The sequence below is a fragment of the Cervus elaphus genome, chromosome 18, assembly GCF_910594005.1.
Source record: "Cervus elaphus chromosome 18, mCerEla1.1, whole genome shotgun sequence".
Taxonomy (NCBI): domain Eukaryota; kingdom Metazoa; phylum Chordata; class Mammalia; order Artiodactyla; family Cervidae; genus Cervus; species Cervus elaphus.
Window position 1 is genome coordinate 42,698,605 of NC_057832.1, and position 23,358 is coordinate 42,721,962.

At 37.0% G+C, this 23,358-nt stretch overlaps 1 protein-coding gene across 2 annotated transcripts in view; it reads left to right on the forward strand.

Moving 5' to 3' along the window:
* The window catches only part of ELAPOR2 (endosome-lysosome associated apoptosis and autophagy regulator family member 2), a 216,534-nt gene that overhangs the window by 184,397 nt on the left and 8,779 nt on the right, over positions 1–23,358 (forward strand). For both annotated transcript variants that reach the window (XM_043873321.1, XM_043873322.1), the window contains 5 exons: positions 542–715; positions 2,964–3,153; positions 4,575–4,671; positions 5,190–5,291; positions 18,741–18,867. In XM_043873321.1, coding sequence (XP_043729256.1) covers positions 542–715; positions 2,964–3,153; positions 4,575–4,671; positions 5,190–5,291; positions 18,741–18,867 — 690 coding nt within the window. The remainder of the gene's footprint in view (positions 1–541; positions 716–2,963; positions 3,154–4,574; positions 4,672–5,189; positions 5,292–18,740; positions 18,868–23,358) is intronic.

The following is a 23,358-nucleotide window of genomic DNA, read 5'->3' on the forward strand; positions in this document are numbered from 1 at the left end:
GAAAATTACTGGGGACATAGAATATTAAGAAGAGCATCCAAATAAGAATACCTTCCCAAAATATTAAAAGTGATTTCTTGTATATTCCATTAAGGCAGGACAAGTAAGTTGCCTCTCTATAGGTAGGTTGTAGGTGTATATGGAGAACAGCAAGAGTATCTTGTAACATTTTAAGGGCAAAGACTGATGCTATATTATGAGTGAAGTTAAAAAAGAGTTTAATGTCTGTTTGAACTGGCATGACAGGACATTTTGGCTATTAATTAAAAATACCTTTCCACAAGAAACTTATCTTAGAATAACTTCACTCTAAAAAATTCTAACTCTTCTGAACTTTGGTTAGAGAAATCTAGAGTTTAGAAACTTTCTATATTAGAGTGGTAAAATATGCCATGACTAAAACAAAACTACTGAAATAGTTTTTAAACCTAGAACTTTTAGGAAATACTTTTTTTTTTTCCCATAGCAGCTAATGCTTTCTTTCCTGCTGTATTGTTTTTGCTTTGTTTTGTTTTACATTTCTTAATGTTTATGGTCAAAGGACCACTCAGTGTGCTACAGTGACTGCTTTTTCTACCATGAAAAAGAAAATCAAAGTTTGCATTATGACTTCAGCAACCTCAGCAGTGTGGGCTCCTTAATGAATGGTCCCAGCTTTACCTCCAAGGGAACAAAGTACTTCCATTTCTTCAATATCAGTTTATGTGGGCATGAGGTGAGTTCTGGCAAGGTGAGATGGGGCTAGGTTTCAGCTCTGATTGAGTTGTTTTCTGTGTTGGTGGACCAATAAAATCTCTATGGAAACTAACAGCCAAACGTCAGAAAGTGAGCTTTGACAGCCTAAATCCTTTGTTGCCTTCTGGCGTGTTGGCAGTTTTCCCCACTAGGACCATCCTTGTCTGGTTCTCAGTCCATCAAAGCACGTATCCAGTCAGTTGAACCCCCAAAGCTTGGAGCTGTGGTGTAAGGGCTTTGAGGATCTTTCATTTTTGTAAAGGTGGGTCAGGCTTGTCAGTCCCACCTATTTCTTAGGCAGAAAGTTAAGGTTTGAGAAAGTTTGACTGTTGCTTTTCTGGTCAAGTTTGTGTTAAAAAGAAAAGACTTTTCAGAGGAAGTTTGTCCAAAAACAAAATGGAAATAAGCAGGGGGTGTCAGTTGATGAGGTAGCCTCTGCTAATAAATTATGGGATTTAATTTTCTTTTGGAAGAAGTAGAACATTAATTGATACTGGTAAGGGGAGAGTTACAGGACTATGTATCCAATAATTTTGTGGGTGTACAAGGTTGGAGTTGGGATGTATATATTCACCCTTAGCTAAGTTGAAAGTATAATAAGTCATTTTCTCCATATCTATTCCCTTATTAACTCCTATAGTCTTCATTATGAACTGCTGTGCCAAACTTTGTACAAGGGAAATAAAAAGAGATCTCATGACTACAGAGGTTTTCAAACAGAAAGATCTATACATTTTTACATGGTATGAGATTTGTCCTGTCCTGATTTTACATGGGGCAATCCAGCACACTCACTTGATTAGTCACTAAGTTCGCTGAATATATAATTATATGTTAAATACCTATTGTGTTAAATGCTGTGTAAAGCAGTGAATAAGATTAATTCCATTATATTGAGTTGGCTGAAAAGTTTTTCCAGCATTTTCTGTAAAATGTTACAGAAAACCCCAAACAAACTTTTGGCCAACCCAATATATCACACTTCTTCCCAGTCTCCTTCCTGTATTACCACTGTCTTAGCTTTTGTCTTCTCTCTTTGGTCTTCTTTCTCTTTCTTTCCTTTTTATTCTAATTCTCTTACTGTTATTTTCTTATTCTTTTCCTCAGCAGTTTCTCTCTGCTCTTGTTCTTTGTTTCTCTTTTAGTCTCAACAATTTAATTTAAGCTTAGCAAAAATATATTGCACCTGTATTGTGGTGAGCAGGCTTGGTGGAGAGAAAACATTTTATAGGTTAAGATTGCTAGCCGCATTAAGAAGGAGAAGCGTTTGTCTTTTATACCCATCTGTGCACATTCTACATCTAAGACCAGTAAAATAGTGTTTCTGTTTTTCTTTATACATTTCTTCACAGAAATTATAGAGTAAGGTAAAGTGCTTTTTAGTGGAACTATAGTATATTTAAACATACTATACTAAAAAAAATTAGAGTCTCCCCAGTCTTATAACTATCCTCCAAATGATTAAAAATGTAAGCTCCTGTATTCCCTTCAATATACTGTAAACTTGAGCAGATCCACATCATTGAGTCTGAGAGTAGGTGAATAAAAACACTTAGAGTGACCAACTGTTTAGAATTTAGATATTGTCCTAGACTTTTATGTTTCCTTTTTTAGTCTTGACAATACTTTTCTGCCACACACAGGCCTATTCATGAGAAGGAATAACAAGGTTTTTTTCTTGGCATTAAAACTTTCACCAGCAGTTTTCTGATCCCTTTGTATGCATTGTTGTCTGAAGATCTCATAGATGACTTATATTTCCTTAAGTGGCTTTCATCCAGCACAAATGAAGTCTGTAGTTGGGGGGAGCAGTGCAGCCTTGAATCACTGAATTCATTAGAATGTCAGATTTTTAATCCTGGTTGAACATTGGAATTGGGTAAAGAATCTCCCTGCAATGCAGGAGATGCAAGTCTGATTCCTGGGTCAGGAAGATCCGCTGGAGAGGGCATGGCAACCCATTCCAGTGTTCTTGCCTGGAGAATCCTATGGACAGAGGAGCCTGGTGGACTATAGTCCATAGCACTGTAAAAAGTCAGACATGACTGAAGTGACTGAGCACCCAAGAGCTTTTAAAAAATACTGGTGCCTGAACTCCCACACCAGATCTCTAAAATCAGAATTGCAGTGAGGAGAGAGCCAATGCTCTGCTAGAATCACTAGGTAGCTGAGATCCAGCTTAGAGACTTACCGTCCATAAAAGCTTCTTTCTGACTTTGTTTTCCTAGGGGAAGAAGTTGGCTCTCTGTACCAACAATATAACAGACTTTACAGTAAAGGAAATGGTGGCAGGGTCAGATGATTACACAAATTTGGTAGGAGCATTTGTGTGCCAGTCAACTATTATTCCATCTGAAAGTAAGGGTTTCCGAGCAGCCTTGTCATCACAATCCATCATTCTGGCAGATACATTTTTGGGTAAGTTTCATTTAGTTCATATAGTCATGCATGCATTTGCTTAAAATTGTGGTACTGATAACTTGTCCCTGCAGCAGTGCTTACCATAGGTGATTAAAACCCACAGATAATTCTAAATCATCACTTTATAACATGGTTTAGAACTCTCTACATGTGAGATCTTTTGGTCATTCTTAATGAGTATTAGAAGCTTCCAGAGTTATGTATTAATTCATATGACATGTTGTTCTCTGGCAATCTGTGCCTTTCATCAGATTTTCTAGGAATTTATGGGGCAAAATAATAATAACCTCAAAACTGTGAGCAAAAGAAGAAGAGTAAACAAACACAATATAGACCTAAATCATAATATCTATCACCAGTTTTCATCATCTTTTCTCACACCAGAGGAAATCTGGTGACAAACAGCAAGAGTGAGTGTGCTAAATTTTATTCTCCATCTGCCCTTTCTATCTCTGGTCTAGAAAGTATAGGAAGCTTTAAAAATATTTCAGGTCCCTAACTAGTTATTCTTAAGGATCAAGTTTATTAAAATACCTGGAGTAGGGATTAGGGATCTAACAATGCATATGATAATCTGGCAATTTAAAGAGCTTCTTAGATGATTCTAATCTGCAGCTAGATTTGAGAACCATTGTTCTAGACTCTGGACTTCCCTGGTGGCTCAGACAGTAAAGCGTCTGCCTGCAATGTGGAAGACCTGGGTTTGATCCCTGGGTTGGAAAGATCCCCTGGAGAAGGAAATGGCAACCCACTCCAGTACCACTTAGAGACTCCAGAAGAATTTAGCACCAAGGACAGTTGCTATAATTTTCAGCACTAAGGACAGTTACTGAGCTTGCACTCAGCATCAGAACTCTTAGAACAAAGGTTGCTGTTATTGCTTGCATTTTGACTCTGCTATCATTTTGCATGGGGTTGATGGGTGGGGAATGCCTTGCTTTTAGATAAAACAAACTTTGAAGTTACTTTCTGGAAATATTTAGGGCACACAAAATTTTATTTTGTCAAATGTGTTTATAATGAATGTGAATGGATAAAAAGCTACATTAGCAAAGTAGTCCAGCCCATTCGACATAACTCACAAGAGGCTGAGAGTTATAATAGTAGATTGTTGCAATGTTAAAACTAGAAGGGACTATGCAGACCACCTAAATTATTGCATGCATTTTACAAATTCAGGACATAAGAATCAGGGAAGTAAAATGACTTAAGCAAAATTGCAAAGTTAAGGAGTAGAGTATTTTTTGTTCTGGAAACCTTGTAAGGTTTATTATTCTTACCAATAATACATTAATTTTATATGATATTTCTAGTTAAAATGACAGCCTCAACGTAAAGCTATTTTCTCTTTAGATATAGAGACTAAGTAAACCTAATTTTTCCATATTGCTTAATAGTTTCTTTTTATTGTTGTCTAGGAGTAACAGTTGAAACCACGTTGCAAAATATTAATGTAAAAGAAGATATGTTCCCAGTTTCACCAAGCCAAATACCAGATGTGCATTTCTTTTATAAGTAAGTGAACATGCAGCTTCTTTTGATTATTTTCTTAATCATAAGGGCATCACTTCAGTAGCTTATTTTGTTGGTTCTTAAATGAAAGACTTAGTAAAAAAATAGGAAACATGGAATATTTAGAAAGCATTATGTAATTTTTCTCATATATATAATCTTTTAAATAAGGCAATAAAGCGACTATTCATTGTCTAGGCAGTAATTGTTTGTAATTCACACATCAAAACATCAGCCTAAGTCTCTATGACCTCTAATACCTTAAAAAATTCTTTTGATTATAATTACAGTAGCTCTATTAATCCTCTGATGATAGCATATCACTTTACCTGCAGAGCAGTCAGCTTTTCATAGACAGTGAAAGTAAATGAACTCAGTCTGTATTAAAATTCTGAATTGGTGAACTTTGATACATTTTTTTCATTTATTCATAGAGCATAGGAGCAGTTACACACAGGACATTTTTGTTTTTGAAGTCTGTGTCATATTTGCTTTGTGAAGTGACCTTTGCCTTCTAATAGGTCTTCTACAACTACAACCTCTTGTGTTAATGGCCGATCAACTGCTGTGAAAATGAGGTGTAATCCTGCTAAACCAGGAGCGGGAGCCATTTCTGTCCCCAGGTAGTCTTATTTCAATATGATTCTGCCATGTATGTATTTATCAGGAAGCAAAACTCTCCAGAACCTTGCTATTTTAAAACACGTTCTCTATGGGTGTAAAGCAGAAAGGGAACAAAGAATCTGTAGATTTTTGTTTTCCAGATGTGCTGCTTGCCTGTTAAGAGGTATAGGTCCTTGCGAGTCTCAGCACTTTCAGTCTCTTCAATGACAGATTCTCATCTTGTTTGCCTGAGTGTCTTAATTATCTTGAAAATTATTTAAGTAATATATAACTGTATTGTTTATATCTTTTGATTGAGTCTTACTATCTAGTGTCAGTTTTCTTAAGAGCTGGATTAGGACTTTCCCTGGATTATAGTTCTTTATCAGCAACGAACTATCTAGGTGACCTAGATTAAGCAATCTAACCTCTTTGTCATAGTTTCTGTCTCTATAAGGGATGAAGGTCAGTTAGATGAGTTTCCTGTTCTTGAGTTCTCTAATCACTGGTGGTGAAATCACCAAGTTAGAGTCTGACCTGTAGAATACATAGCATCGTTCCTTTAACTGATTGGCATTGAGGCATTAGCTGTCCACAGTCTCGATCTGATTAATACAACTATTTTGGTTGGGAATAGTAAGAGAAACTAAGGAATTTCATGGATTTAAAATTGCAAACTTAAAAATTGCTTTCATAGTGTCTCCTGATTTTTATTTTGTATAGTTATTCATTGTCTACTATGTAGATTATTTATTTCTAATCTTTTTAGGGTTAAGGTACCTTTGGATTATAATTTGATTTGCAGATGTCTCTCCATCAAGCTAGAAAAAAATGTATATTTTAAAAAATGATTGACTTAATTTTGTTTTTGTTACTTTCACTGTAACTTTTATGAGATTTTAATAAGTCCTGCTTATATTAGTGGAAATCAGTGGTTGAAGCATTGATTCAGTTACTTGGGTATCTTAAAAATAATTACAGTGATAACATAGTATTTTGAGCTCATTTCTGGGCATAAAAGCACACCAGCATTTACCTCTTACCAACTCTGTTTCTCTGGTTCTCATAGATGCATTAGTTTTTCTCTTCACCTGTTCAAGGTGATATATGAATATGATGAGCACAGAACATAATAAAGGTAATTGACATCTGTGAAAGAAACAGAGGGAGCCTGAAGCTCAAGGGCATTATGTGGTAGAGGATCCCTGGGCCAGCATTCAAGCTGGAGTCGGGGCAGCAGAGCACACTTTCTTTGTGAGAAGGTGTATCCAGAGATTTGTTCACTATGCTTTGATATCCCACCATATTGCTTTGAGTTCAGACACTTGTTTTATTTAGTAGAGCACTTCTGAGGTCCTTTTTTGGACCTGTCAGCTCAGTTCTCTTGGTCTAGCCTCTGGGATCCCACATGAATGACTTCTGAAGCCTCCTTCAGGAGCCTCTATGACTTAAGCAGATAATACTACTGAAGTCAAATGCTGTCCTTTAGAAAATGTGCCACTCTAACTCTCCCAAGGTGGGTTCTGATGTTTTCACATAATGAGAAAATGTTAGTTTCATGATGTTAAATGATGGCATCTAGGAACTAGCTTTTTCCTAGTGAGAAGAAGAAAAGTTAAGTTTTTCCTTTGACCTCAGGCAGTTTTTTCTACTTGACTATCTTTGCAATGATTTCCCAAGATCAGATGCAACAGAATACCTTGGAGTGTCTATTGTAAAACTGATTTTTAGGCCTTCACTGAAATCTAAAGAATCTCCAAGTGTTAAGCACTGGAATATTTATAAAACCACAAGGCAGTTCTGACATGTTAAAATTTGAGAACCATTGGTCTTAACTCCCATTTTGGAAATTTTTTTTTTTTCTTCTGAGACAGATTCTCACATTTTGTTTTGCATTTCAATTTTCTGAAAGCTAAATTAAAAGTTTGTGGCCTACAGGGTGAATTCTTTCATATTTTGATAAAACTGTTTAATTAAGATGCATCCTATAGTTTGAGGACTGCTGCTCTAGGGAACTGCTTGAACCCCACAACCTAAGTATGCTCAAAGTGAAAACTGAAAGTGAAAGTTGCTCAGTCGTGTCTGACTCTTTGAGATCCCATGGAATAGTCCATGGAATTCTCCAGGTCAGAATACTGGAGTGGGTAGCCTTTCCCTTCTCCAGGGGATCTTCCCAACCCAGGGATCAAACCCAGGTCTCCTGCATTGCAGGCAGATTCTTTACCAGCTGAGCCGCCAGGGAAGCCCAGTAATACTGTAGTGGGTAGTCTATCCCTTCTCCAGTGGATCTTCCTGACCCAGGAAGCGAACCAGGGTCTCCTGCATTGCAGGCGGATTCTTTACCAACTATGAGCCACCTGTGCTAGTCTTTCATTCTTTGTTCAATCTTGAATTTCCCATCAGGGCACAAGGGGGAGCTCTGCGATCAGAACATGAGAAATGGAAGCTTGTATGGAAACAATCAGAATATTTTTTTAGCTATAGGTTTGACTAAAGATTTCCTACTAACAGTAAAGAAATGTTAACAGAGCCAAATTTACTTAGGCTACTTTTGAATAGGATTTAATTTGCATTTTTCTTTTTTGAGCTTTAAATTCTCCAGGAGAGAAAGAAAGGTGCTAACCAGGCAATTGCCCTGTGAAATCTCATATGCTTACCAAGAAGTCACTATGGGGAGACCTGGGCAGCTCAGAAAGGGTGCTATCCTTTGGAATTCTCTCTTGGTCAAGAACCTTGCAAACCAGGCAAAGGCGACTTTAGCAGTAGTGATGCTGACTGGGGTTCTGTGTCTTGGTGACCAGGGAAAGTGTCACAAGATCCCCAGCCCTGGGGGAAAAAATGAGAATTTCTTCACAGAAAGCGCAAGGGGCAAGAGAAAAGGAGAACTGTGTGTTCTCTGTGGCTCTCATACGCAATGTAGAAGGAGCAGCAAACATCCTGGACCGCCCACGAACCTGCAGTTGGCAACTCCAGCCTGTCTGTTTGGTCTGGCAAATGCAGTTGGTTTCTAATTCCACAAAATGTCTGGAGGATGTGAGACATTTTCAACAAAAACTTAACAGCATGATGTCTATGGCAGATGAAATCAGAGAGCTGGAGTGGACTTCTGAGATTATCTAGTGCAGTTTGTACCTTGGCCAAAGAATAAATTGCTAACACAGTTGACCACTAATATCCCTAAATAGATGCCTCTCCAGTTTCTACCTAAAAGGCTTCCCAAACCCCTAATCATGATCCTATGTGGTTAGAGGAATTGAAGATTCTCCTTTCATTAGGAAACATTTAGACCTAAGCACTATGTCCAGAGTACTTTTTCAAAAACATGAGAAATTGCTGTTAGTTTTATCTGGAAAGATTTAAAAAAGGTTTGAAAGTGTTTTTAAAAGCCTTATTTGAAAACAAGCAGAGGGAACCATTTTTACTCTGGTAATGGAGATGTCATTGCACATTTGGGATCCTCCCATCAAACCCATTTACTCAACACAGTAGGAAATACTGAGGACCCTGGTTGTATGCATAGCTATAGAGTGGCACAGTCATGATGGGATGATTTTCTGATTCTGTTGTTCTTTTTATGCCATCATGCTTTTATCTTGTCATTTCCTCCCATCCTTCATAGGCAGAGATTTGCAAATAAACACACTAAACAGAGGGAAACAGCACATTTATCTGGGAACTCAACTAATCTGCAAGTTATTGGTGGCTTCTTTTTAATGACTCATCTTTCCTCAAATAAGGTTGTCTTTGTTAATGTTCTGAGTTAGAGGAAAATCATCCTCCTTTCTCTCTTACAACTTTTAACCATATTTAACTGCTTGGGGAGTTGATACATAAGTCCAAAATCATTTTGTGAAAACCTCCTTCAAAACCCAAATTCATTTTCTTTCTAAGTATAGCTTCTGAGGAGATTGTCTCTCACAAAAGGGATGTTTCGCAGTTCTGTCCTGAGAGTTTTCAGGGATTGAGCACACCAGGGATTTCTTCCTCAGACTCTAATTAAAATCTCTGCATCAAAGTCATTGGATCTATTGGCTGCTCATGTAGTGCTTTTGTTGGCAGTTGGGGAAGGACTGTTAAAGCCAAAACAGTTGTCTATTCATTTTAATTTATTAAGAACCAGAGAATAATTATTGTTTAAATGAGTTCCTTGTTTATTTCTATTCTCTGCACCCTTTATGGACAGATAATATATAAATTCATATATAGGTTAAAAAGGCAATAGAACTCAATTAAAATCAAACATGTTCTTAGAACATTAAAAAGTAAGGAGGCATGTGAAAGAACTGTGATCACAAGTGAAAACAACTGAAACCAGTTATGATCAAGAAATAGAAGCAGGAAGAGATCAAATGGTGGAGCAGGACAACGAAGAGCTCACCTCTCCCCATGAACATGTCAAAAAGACATCTGCAAGTGGAGCGGTTCTCACTGAAAACAAACTGGAGACTTGCAGAAGGACTTGTGTGCACCCAGGGCTGTGACAGAAACAGTCACATGGAGTCAAGTAGGAAGGAAGGAGAAGTGATCAGTATGGGACCTGCGCCCCTCAGAAGGGACACGGGAGAGGAGGGAGATGTCACAAGCTGGGAGATCCCCTGAGGAGTGAGTGGTTTCAGCTTCGTAGTAAATGCTCCAGCCTTGGGGTCTGACAGGCAAGGAAACCATCAACAAAATGAAAAATAGCCTACTGATTGAAAATGTTTCCCAATGATATGTCCAAGAAGGGGTTAGTCCCCAAAATATACAGATAGCTCATACAATTTGTTGACTATAAAAAATGTATAATGTGAGATTTGAGAGTTAAGTTTTATTTGGGCCAAAATGAGGATTGCAACCTGGGAGACAGCATCTCAGATAGCTGTGAGAAACTGCTCCAAAGAGGCAGGGGGAAAGGTCAGTATATATGTGATTTTTGGTGAAGGGAGAAGACACGCAATCAAGCCCATATTTTTCCAGAAGTTTTCTACTAGTCTTATGAACCGTTCACTTGTCACAAGGAATAGTGTCACCATGAAGGATTTTAGTACTTTTCTAGATATGAAGAGATGCAAGAATTGAGCTCATAAAATCAGCTCCTGAGAATATCTAGCTGTCTGAAGACCTGTCTTGCCAATTTTCCCAGAGCACAGAGTGCCTCATTTCTGCTCTCCACCCTGAACTCCTTTGGGGGTGTTGAAGATCAGCACATGGTTTAATTGTTGTAGAGGTAGATGGTAAGCACCCATGGCAAGTGCCAATTTGTAGTTGACAAAGGCAATATAAAAAAAAAAAAAACCACAATTTAAAAATTGACAGAAGACCTGTATACACATTTTTTCCCCCCAGAGAAGACATACAGATGGCCAAAAGGGAAAGATGCTCCACATTGCTAATCATTTGAGAAATGCAAATCAAAATCACAATGAGATATCACCTCAACACCAGTCAGAATTGCCACCATCTGAAAAAGTCACAAATAACAAATGTTGGCAAGAATGGAGAAAAGGAAACTCTAGTACACTGTTGGTGGGAATGTAAATTAGTGCAGATAACTAGAGCCAGACATCCTGGAATATGAAGTCAAGTGGGCCTAAGGAAGCATTACTAAAGCTAGTGGAGGCAATGGAATTCCAGTGGAGCTATTTCAAATCCTAAAAGATGATGCTCATACAATGCTGCATAAATATGCCAGCAAATTTGGAAAGCTCAGCAGTGGCCACAGGACCAGAAAAGGTCAGTTTTCATTCAGATCCCAAAGAAGGGCAATGCCAAAGAATGTTCAAACTATTGCACAATTGCACTCATCTCACATGCTAGCAAGGTAATGCTCAAAATCCTTCAAGCTAGGCTTATTTAACTTCTATGCAGAGTGCATTATGCAAAATGCTGGACTGGATTAAGCACAAGCTGTAATCAAGATTGCCCAGAGAAATGTCAATAACCTTAGATATGCAGATGACACCACCCATATGGCAGAAAGCGAAGAGGAACTAAAGAGCGTCTTGATGAAGGTGAAAGAGGAGAGTGAAAATGTTGACTTAAAGTTCAACATTCAAAAAATGAGGTCATGCATCCAGTCTCATTACTTTATGACAAATAGATGGGGAAACATGGAAACAATGAGAGACTTTATTTTCTTGGGCTCCAAAATCTCTGCAGATGGTGACTGCAGTCGTGAAATTAAAAGATGCTCCAGGGGAGAAAAGCTATGACAAACCTAGACAGTGTTTTTAAAAGAGATATCACTTTGCTGACAAAGGTCTGTATAGTCAAGGCTGTGGTTTTCCAGTAGACATGTATGGATGTGAGAGTTGGACCGTAAAGAAGACTGAGCACTGAAGAATTGATGCTTTCAAACTGTGGTGCTGGAGAAGACTCTTGAGAGTCCTGTGGATAGCACGGAAATCAAACCTGTCAGTCCTAGAGGAAATCAACCCTGAATATTCCTTGGAAGGACTAAGACTGAAGCTGAAGCTCCAATATTTTGGCCAACTGAAGCCAAGAGCCAGCTCATTGGAAAAGTTGGTGCTGGGAAAGATTGAAGGCAGTAGAGAGAATGGGATGACAGAGGATGAGATAGATGGTTGGATGGCATCACCTGTTCAATGGACATGAATTTGAGCAAACTCTGGGAGATAATGGAGGACAGAGAAATCTGGCATGCTGCAGATCATGGGGTCATGAAGAGCCAGACACAACTAAGCAACTGAACAACAACTGTGGAAAACAGTATGAAAGTTCTTTAAAAAACTAAAACTATAACTACCATATGATCCAGCTATTCCACTCCTGGGTATATATCCAAAGAAAATAAAAACACTAGCTTGGAAAGGTACACATACCCTAATGTTTTATAGCAGTATTATTTACAATAGCCAAGATATGGTAAGTAACCTAAATATCTATCAGCGAATGAATGGGTAAAGGAAATGTGGTATATATTGTGGTGTGTGTACATATATATACGTGTATACATATATGTATATATACACACACACATACATACCTACATATATATAACAAAATGGAATAATATTCAGCCATAAAAAAGAATTAAATCTTGCCATTTGCAACAGTGTTGGTGAACCTGGAGAGTATTATGTTTAGTGAAATAAGTCAGAGAAAGTCAAATAATGTATGTCTCACTTAAATGAGGAATTTAAAAATAAAACTAGTGATAGTAACAAAAAAAGACAGATTGTAGAGAACAAACTAGTGGTTACAAGTGGAAAAAGTGAAGTGGGGAGGGGCAAGATGGTGTAGAGGATTAAAAGGTACAAGCTACCATGTATAAAGTAAATAAGCTATAAGGATATATTGTACAACACAGGGAATATAGCCAATGTTTAATAATAACCTTAAATGGAGTATAATCTATAAAAATATTCAATTACTGTGTTGTATACCTGAAACTAATACAATATTGTAAACTGAGTTTGAGGAAGAGGAGAGTGAAAAAGCTGGCTTAAAACTCAACATTCAAATGAATTCTTTTTAATGGCTGAGAGTGGGATGTTCTGAGAGAATAACATTGAAACAAGTATACTATCAAGGGTGAAACAGATCACCAGCCCAGGTTGGATGCATGAGACAAGTGCTCAGCGCTGGTGCACTGGGAAGACCCAGAGGGATGGGATGGAGAGGGAGGCGGGAGGGGGGATCGGGATGGGGAACACATGTAAATCCATGGCTGATTCGTGTCAATGTATGGCAAAAACCACTACAATATTGTAAAGTAATTAGCCTCCAACTAATAAAAATAAATGGAAAAAACAAACAAAAAAAACCCCCAAAAAACTCAATATTCAAAAAATGAAGATCATGGCATCCAGTCCCATCACTTCTTGGCAAATAGATGGGGAAACAGTGACAGACTTTATTTTCTTGGGCTCCAAAATCACTGCAAATGGTGACTGCAGCCATGAAATTAAAAGATGCTTGCTCCTTGGAAGAAAAGCTATGACCAACCTAGACAGCATATTAAAAAGCAGAGACATTACTTTGATGACAAAGGTCCATCTAGTCAAAGCTATGGTTTTTCCAGTAGTCATGTATGGATGTGAGAACTGGACTATAAAGAAAGCTGAGTACTGAAGAATTGATGCTTTTGAACTGTGGTGTTGGAGAAGACTCTTGAGAGTCCCTTGGACTGCAAGGAGATCAAAGCAGTCAATCCTAAAGGAAATCAGTCTTGAATATTCATTGGAAGGACTGATGTTGAAGCTGAAACTCCAATACTTTGGCCACCTGATGTGAAGAACTGACTTATTGGAAGAGACGCTGACACTGGGAAAGACTGAAGGCAGGAGGAGAAGGGGACAACAGAGGATGAGATGGTTGGAGGGCATTACTGACTTGTAGGACATGAGTTTGAGCAAACTCCAGGAGTTGGTGATGAACAGGGAAGCCTGTATACTGCAGTCCATGGGGTTGCAAGGAGTTGGACATGACTGAGAGACTGAACTGAACCGAAATTGACTATGCATCAATAAAAAAATTTATGAAAAGTAACCAACATGCATATGTATCCGAAAATACTGAATATCAAGATTGAAGCTAGAATCTACCATGTATCAGTTTCCCTATGTTTTTCTTCATTCACAAATTAATTTATCCTACTTGGGAAAAAATGAAAAAATTCTAATAGAAAATTGTTAAAAGTATGCACTTCAAACACTAATGAATAACCTTAAGATATGGTGTAAAAATATCATGGAACAGTCATCAAGTTTTGTGATCAAATTTGAAATAAAGATGATAAAACTTGACACATTTTTAATTTCACTTCAGAAAATACAGACTCTATAGATAAAAGAGACTAGGGAGTGTCAGTAAATTTAGTTTGTCCAGATCTTCAACAGATGCTGACTTTTGGTAGTTAATCCAAGGTAGAAGTTTTAGAGAGAGAGGTATTTGCAGGAGACCAGTAAAATTTTGTAGATCTAGACTTCTAGGTCAAAATATCTTGTGTTTAAACTCCATCATAAGTGATTGATACTCTTCAACCTTAAGGCAGATGAGCAACATGCAATGAATTTTATGGACCCTACATAAGGAGAGTTTCTGGCCTATGACAAGACATCCTTGGCAGAAACAAGATGAACTTCCTGAGATTCCAAAGCTGAAAAGAGACAGCAGGAGGTCAGAGAGCATTGCCCTGACAGAGGATACCAGTCTGTATACCCTGAGACCAGGGAACCCCAAGCAAACTACAGATGCCCCACATGAAAGAAGTTCAACAACAATAGTGCCCTGATACCAAATGATAAATGTTCTTGGCACATTAGAGAGTGGCCTTTCTCACCGATCTCCTGAGACTAACTCCAGAAGGGTTGGAAAGGTACTAACAGCATAGATGAATTTGTTTTACCTTTGGATTTTGAATAAAGTTTAGGGAAAACTGTTTACAGTGATTTATCAACTATCCAAATATTAATAATAGACTTTTTTAGGTGATAAGAGTTCATAAAAACACAAGGTTCTTCTCCTTGGATTCATAATATGAGCCTGCTAGATCCTGTTTTAGTTAAGATGATTCATTCAGAAGAGGACACTAGTAACTGATTTATGAAGTATATTCCATTTTAGAATCTAAGACATAACTTTCTAAAAAAAGATTTGTCTGAATTCTTTTCCTAGAGCCACCCTGATTGATAAAGCAATCCCGGAGGCAAACTTGGGCAATTAGAAAGCCTGTTACTCATTTCTCAGTAAACCAAATCAAGGTTTACCTGGTTGCCCTTTGAATGTGTGGTGGCTTCTCTACCTATACTTCACAGCACGTCGGGCCATCCTGTAGAAGTCTGACTTCCTGTACCCCAGCTATCCATGACTTGTCTTGTTTCTTTAAACATGTGCCCGTTGGTTTCTATGTTGATCATGCAGAGCAAAAGTTAGTGAAGCACACTTAGTGACACCTGGAAAAAGCTGGTTGGGAAGTAAAGATGATGGTAACCCAGGTCATCAAAGGGAAAAGTATTTCACAAAGATAAAATATTTATATTACTACATTTTTTTCTTGTATCTTTTTCATGTTTTCATGTATGTATGTAAGCATGATTGAAATTACTATTGCTTCATATATTCTTGTTTTTTTCCCAGAGAAGGCCTGATTCAAACTGTTAAATTAGGTTCATAACATAGAATCAAATTTTGATGCTCCACATTTCAAATGATTCATTGAGTTAAAAGAATTTAAGAATCGATTCTAAACTGCTTTTAACCTAAGACTTTCTTTTAAAAAGTGAAGTCTGCAAAGGGAGTGCACTGAATCATTGTAGTATTTTGACACTTAATGCTAGCTTTATAAATTATATCAATGTCTTGATTTTTTTTCCTATTTTTTTGACTCTACCAGTTCTTTAGAAAGTGAAGTGCATTGTTAATAGTCTTTTATATTTTGCAGTTCTTTAAACTTTGTCAAATGCTTCTCTCATTTTATCCTTTATAACCACCCTGTGAATGCAGTATGGCAGACATTCTGCTTTTGACAAATTACAGGAATGACATGGTGGGGAGGGAGGTTGAATCACTTATGGAAAAACACAAAATCATTTGAAAATCCTAGTTAGGACTCTAACCCAAGTCTTCTCTCTTGCTTTTTGCAACTTTGATTAATTTTCTCCTTGTCTCTTGTTGAGTTCTTGTTTGAAAACTTTAGCAGACTTACTCTTTCATTTTCCCAATAGAAACAATTTTTTCCTCCTTTTAAAGTTTTTCTGTGTTGTAAAGATAAAGTTGGAAATAATTCTGAGAGAAAATATTTGAACAGGAAAGCTTCTTGGTAATTTTTGCTAACTAGAGATCAGAAAGCTCTAATTATTTTGAAAGTTGTAAATCATTATTATGCATATAATAATTGTATTCTTCAAGAATTTCTCTAATTGATTACCCAGTTTTTTTTTCCAAAAGAACAATTTTAAGTTGCTTTCACTGATCTGGAAGGTAGAGGGTAGGAATAACTTTTTAGGTGGCATGGTTTTTGTCTATTGTATTACTATTTTTTAAAAAATCTCTCTGTATTTCTTATTCTGAATGCATTTACTATTCCCTTTTTACAAAAAGAGAAATTAAAGCAAGTTAGAGAGTTAAGTCATTTTTCCGAAGAGTCACTGTTCACCATTGTTCATAGCTGTGAAAACACTGGGCCTCTGAAGCATGTCATACAGAACATTGTTTTTTTTACATCTTACCCATGTTCACTTAGTCTACAGCACACAGACACTTATAAAAAGACATGTAAAATGACATATAAAAAGACAGACATATAAAAATGAATCAGTTATCAGGCATGCAAATTTGTTTCAGTGTTCATATTAGGGTACCTTAGAATGTATTTTCTGGTGGTCCAGATGGTAAAGATTCTGCCTGCAATGTGGGAGACCCAGTTTGATTCCTGGGTCAGGAAGATCCCCTGGAGAAGGGAATGGCAACCTACTCTAGTATTCTTGCCTACAGAATCCCATGGACTGAGAAGCCTGGCCGGCTACAGTTCATGGGGTCACAAAAGAGTGGGCATGGCTGAATAACTAACACTTTCACTTTTTCAGAATATATTTAGTTAACTAATAGTATGAAATTTTACCTCTCTGATAGACTGAAGTTTTGGATAGTGAACCATCAGAAAGGCATTTGAAATGAAAACTTAAAAAGGGGTATTTTTTGGATTCTCTGCATTATTGTGTGTCTGTCGTTTTGCTATTAGTTGTTCCAGGGCACCTGCACTTTGCACAAGCTAAGATCTGAAGGAGGTTTTCAGGGCAATGCCTTATACTTACACAGCTTAACTTAAGGGAAGTGCAGTACACAGGTTGAGGGAACTATATTCCCCTGGCTTTAATGAATTCATGAACAAAACAGTCATTCCTATTAGAATATTTCTGAATAGTTTCTTGCATCAGTCAGTAAGAATGCTGTATCCAGTAAAAGCAGGTTAATTTTTGCTATGCCATGGGTATCTGTCCCTAAAATGAAAGAGATGAGTTGACATAAAAGGCATACCGACCAGAAAATAGGATTTCAAAGTGTGCATGCAGGTCCTGCCTGATGATTGGTTCAGTGCAATCCCTCATCTGGGTCCAAGCCTCATTCATCATCACTGAGTGCCTCTTGTCAAAGGAAGTCATCCTCAGACTAAGGAAACCCAGGATTGCAGAATCATTTACGTATATCACGGAGCTGTGTGTTGACTGATGGTGTCTGTTTTTTTTACATCAGACAATTTTGTTTGTATGTCTTTCCCCTACCCTCTGCAGACCATAGACCTGTGTGTCTTTCTGTTCCCTAAAGCACCTCACCTCTGTGCAATTACCTTAAACAGAAATCGCAAACCTCCTTCACCACCTAGTGCCCGTATGCCCAGTACTCAGTCACTGCCTTGTTCTTGAAGCTCCCATGACAATGACCTGCTTGCACTTTGCCTCCAATTCACCTACCATTCCATTCCTATGGCAGGAATTCCCTTGCATCCATCTCTTTTATTCTAACTCCTATCTAGAATATTCTAGACATGGCTCAGGCATCACTTTCAGCAATAAACTTCTTGGGAGGTTTTTTTTTTTTTTTGGTCATTATCTGTGCCTGTTTCTCCTTTAAGTTAAAAAGAAAAAAGCCCAACTTTATAGAGATATAATTCACACACCATTACAATTCACTCGTTGAAAACATACACTTCAGTGGTTATTGTATAGTCTGATGTGTGCAACCATCAGCCTAGCCAATTCTAGGACCTCTTCATCATTTCGTAAAGAAATCCCATACCCTTTACCTATTATCTCCTTAAACCTAGTAAGTGGTTCCTAACTCTAAGCAATCACTAACCCATTTTCAAATGTTTTATAGAGCTTCCTATTATGGACTTAAATCTGGATAACATCATAAAAAATGTGGAATTTTTATTTGCTTCAGTCACTATACATAATATTTTTGAAGTTCATTCAAGTAGGGGCATGCATCAGTACTGCATTCCTTTTTAAAGTTGAGTAATAATTCATTGTATGGGTATACCATGTTTTATTCATCCATTCATCTGCTGATGGTTGTTTGGATTGTTGCCACCTTTTGGATATTATGAATAATGCTATTAGGAACATTCATGTACAAGTTTTTGTGTGGCGATAGCATTTTTATTTCTTTGGGTATTTCCCTAAGAGTAGAATTGCTGAATCATATGACAATTCTGTTTAATTGTGTGAGAAACTGCCAGATTCTCCCAAAGTTGCACCATTTTGTACTCCCATCAGCAGAGTGTAAAGATTTCAATTGCCCAACAACCTCACAACTTCTTATTATCTTTTTGATTCTAGTCATCCTGGTTGGTGCAGAGTGGTATCTAGTTGTGGTGTTGTCTCCTTTAGATTTTTTTCCCCATGTGTTTCCTTTGCATCTACTTATTGCTTCCCAGTATGCAATATGTGCTCAAATGTTGATTGGACTCAATTGAATGTGTTACAAAAGCTGTTGGTTTTGTTGTTTTCCATGATTTATTTCAGCAAGTGTCCAGCAGGCACCTGTGATGGATGTACATTCTATTTCCTGTGGGAGAGTGTGGAAGCTTGCCCTCTGTGCACTGAACATGACTTCCATGAGATTGAGGGTGCCTGCAAGAGAGGATTTCAGGTAAGGGGCAAACTGTCTAAGCAGAACTGTGTCACTGAAGATATAACTGTTTAGTCCAGTATCACTTACATCGTAGACATTTAGATTCAGTAGTGTGGCTAAAGCTTATAGTTAACTTAATGAGACATTAGTATATATCTAAAATCAAGTTTGATACCTATACTTCTGTATGCTGAGGTAGCTGAAGATGTGTACTAGAATTGGGAAAATAAATTATACAAGGGAATTGTAGACTATGGGTATTTACCGAGATCATAAAGAAATGATACAATAAATCCAAGATATGGCTTATAGAATGCAGTTATAGGGATAATTAAGATGAAGATGATAAAACTGACTCTCCAAAGAAGCATATATAAGGAGTAAATCTTACATGCACTCACACATACACATTAATCAAGTTCCTGCTTTATATTTTCTCTGCATTCACTTACTTGTTTTTTAAAAGTAAAGTTAGGATTCTATTTTGTTTTCTTTACACATTTAATATATTTCACTTGTCATTAATTTTTTAAATAACTTTTATTTATAGAGAAATATTCCATTATGTATGCAATTTGGAATTTGATAATTCCACCATTGAACATTTAAGAAAAAAATTGAAAACCATCTTTTTGTAAATAACTCTATAGTGAATATCTTTGTTAGACATTTGATTCTTTCCTTAGAGTTTATTGCTAGAAAGATATGGCCATTATTAAGATTTTTGATACTTATTATACTATTAATAAATTGCTTTGGTCGCATCAATTTGCTCTTATACTAATATGATGTTTGAGAGCACCCACTTCACCATACCAGCTTTGACTAGTACTATATAAAAGCACACTTTTCCTCTTTCAAAATAACTTACTTACTACTTCACCCTCTCTAAATTCCATTGAAATTACACTAAAGAAGCACAGATGAGGGGATTCATGTGGTGGGGACCCTATTTGAAAATGGACATCAGAGGATCAGAGATTCCAGTGGGATTGGAGGGCATGGCAACCCATTCCAGTATTCTTGCCTGGAGAATCCCCACAGACAGAGGAGCCTGCGGGCTGTAGTCCGTGGGGTGGCAAGAGCAGGACGATACTAAGTGATTCAGCAGAGAACACAGCACACCAGGTAGATGGGATAGAACTGGCTTTCAGGTCAGCATGGAGCATGCTAGGGTTCTCACTGTGTAAGGTGACCAGAGAGGGGAGCTGTTCTATCCAGGAAACTCTTAAAGAGCTTGTAGCTGTCAGGTTGGAGGGTCCAAGTGAGAGAAGAAATCTGAATGCCCCCACCCAATCCCATACACTCAGCACATTTGGAAGCAGTAGTTTCCACCTCTAAGGAAAAAAGAAAAAAAAAACAACATTGAGAACTATTCTCTAAACTGGTATTTTCCATTCTTGAATGACAGTGAACTTGTAGTAAGAAATACATGATACATCAAGCCTAGGAAATAGACACAAACTCAGAAACATAGAGATATGCCTAAAAACAAAATTGTTTTATGAAACAATACTTATGTTAATATTTTATGCTAATAGAGCATAGGCATAACAGCACAAAATATGTTTCATTAGTACTTTAATACAAAATGGAGACATCTCCAAATAGATAACACTAAACCAAAAATTAGGAAATACTTAATTCAGTAAGTGTGCTTACTTGTTGATAGCTCACACCGGCACAGAGCAACAGAGCCACACTGCTCAAATATCTTAGGCATGGCTGAGCCAGTTTCTTTTTAACCTTTGTAAGTGGGTCAAAGATGAAAATTTCAACTTCACAAAAAATGGTTTCTTTTTAATCCTCATAATGATACATTTTTATGCTTCACAGTGGAAATTAATCTTTATCTTTTCTCTAGAATTACGATAAACTTCCTACCTTATAATTATTTTTTTTAAGAGTAAATGAAAAATGAAAGCTGTGTTCCCTCTTTGGCCACCAAGTTTAATTCAGGAGTTTTGAGAAGCTAAATGACCTTTTATCCAAACATTCTTCAGTATTTAATATTTCTCTTCTGGAAGGTAGTGATTAGAAGTTTGAGACAATGGGGAGGCAACTATTTCTCTGATTTTATCTCATTCAAACTATCTTCATTAAAAAAACCTCTGTTCAACATCTTATAAGAATGATTGAAACAGATATTTGTGAGGTGATGCTTTTTAAATATTTGGTTTTGTTTTAAGAATAATACCTTTTAGAACACTTGTTGTGTTTGATATGTTGAGGTGTGTAACTCCCCCTATAGTTCCAAATTTATTTTGAGAAATATTAAAATCAGTTAAATATGCCTTTCTATTATGTTTAGATGTCAAATTTGAAAATATTTGCCAAATGAGAGGGAGTTTCAAGTAGAAAAAAATGAAATGTCCTTCTTCAGGGTATTCATTACAGTAGCAGACAAATGGGTTTGATGCAGTAAGTGAGTATGTTTACTGCCAATCTCTGATTATATTTTGAAAAGTCTGTTCTTTGGTGAGTTTTCAATATACATGACAACGTTCCCTGCATCTTCAATATACATGACAACGTTCCCTGCATCTTCCATTATGTCAGTGAACAAGGATGGATTTCTTTGGATGCCAAAGCCTTTTGCTATTGAAAAAAAAAGTAAAATATTGAGATGGGTATCTTTTAATTTTTAAATAATTCTACTGTGTTTCTATTATATTGTCTGCTCCATTCTTTATAGTTTTTCACTTGATATTGACTGAGAATATGTTTTTCTAATTTTATAAAGATGTATAGTCCAGACGCACATGAAGTTAAATTTACACACTAATGTTCCTCCACAAACAGCTGATATAAACTAAAAGAGCTGCATGACTTGTGATAAAGTGCTCTTATCAAATTGAATCTCAAAAATCCATACCAGGTTCTAAGTACGTATTAAGCATTACTTCTAAATGTTATATAGTGGTAGAGATTTGATGAGATAGTGTGTTATTACTGGTAGGTAGTTTTAAAATTTATCTCACCCCGTTCACAAAATATCCTTACATGCTGCAAGAATAAATTTTTCAGCTGCTCTATCAGCCATTTTCTTGTTTGCCAAGGACATGACTTAATTTAGGTATGTGAAAGTGAAAGTAAAATTCACTCAGTCGTGTCCGACTCTTTGTGACCCCATGGACTATATAGTCCCTGGAGTTCTCCAGGCCAGAATACTGGAGTGGGTTGCCTTTCCCTTCTCCAGGGGATCTTCCCAACCCAGGGATCGAACCCGGGTCTCCTGTAGCAGGCAGATTCTTTACCAGCTGAGCCACAAGGGAAGCCCCTAATGTAGAGATAAAGCTTTGTAATTAATAGAATGACTAAGAAATTTATAGAATGATCAAGTTACAGAATGACTAGAAATTCTTTCAGTAGCTTGACTTTATTTTTCATTAACAATGTGAGGAGCTTATTGAGAAGTTAAAATCTCTGGGTTTACAAGTATGTGTCTTTTTAATTCTGAAGTTTTAATGGCTCGTTTATAAGACCATCATTGGACATTAATGCTTGCCATTTGCGTTGGGTGTAGCTTATGTGGTACAACCATATACACTCTTTCACAGCCTTTTTTTTTCCTCTTGTTGGAACACCCTTCAGTTGAAATCAGTGTTTGCTGACTGGAGTTAACACTTATCTCTTTATTGTCATTATTTACATGTAGAGAGGGAGCAGTTCAACCTTGTTCATGCCTCCTCATTCCTCACTTTTCTTATAAAAATTATATGAGCCATTTTACAAATAATTTATTTACACTAAGTTTAATGAAGTGTTACACTAAAATTTTTTTCAATTACTAACATCCTTTCTAAAAGTTCTCAACCAAAACTTTGTTGAAACTTTTCCTCAAAGTAAATAGGATTCTCCTACACATCATTTACTTCAAGACTAACTGTGAAAGTGTGTGAGTGTGTGAAATTAAACATTATGGTGTTATGCTTCTGTTAGCGTGTAGATAAAGTGACCATCATTCACCAGAAAATTTAAGGAGGCATACTGAGTAAAGAATGTAATACCTCATGTCATTTAATGTTACTGGACATAATCATCATGCAAATTGCTACTGGTCATTGTATATGTTGAAATATATAAGGAACCATGCCTGGATTCTGATTTTTGTCTCTGATCTCTTATTTGATCTGTTTATTTAAGAAATTGCTGGTTGAGACCCATTGTTTTTATTTTACCATTTACTAGTTGATTGCAGGGAGCAGTTTGAAAACATTGCTCTAGCAAAATCGTCATGTACTTTGGGAGGAAGAGAGTAAGTCCCTCAGCTGGGTAGCAATAACCCAGAGTAACTTGCTCCTTATTTTGGCCTGGGGAAGGGGGTGCAGTCTGCATGTCTACCCCACACCAGTCACCAAAGTCTGCCAGTCATGCTCTGCCTATATGTCTGGCTCCAGGATCTGTTCTGCTATTCAGGGGAGAGGCTTTTTGGGGAAATGGACCTATGTGATGAGTGGGCAAAACCCATCCCAGTTAGTTATATTAAAAATCCCAAGCTTTCATTTA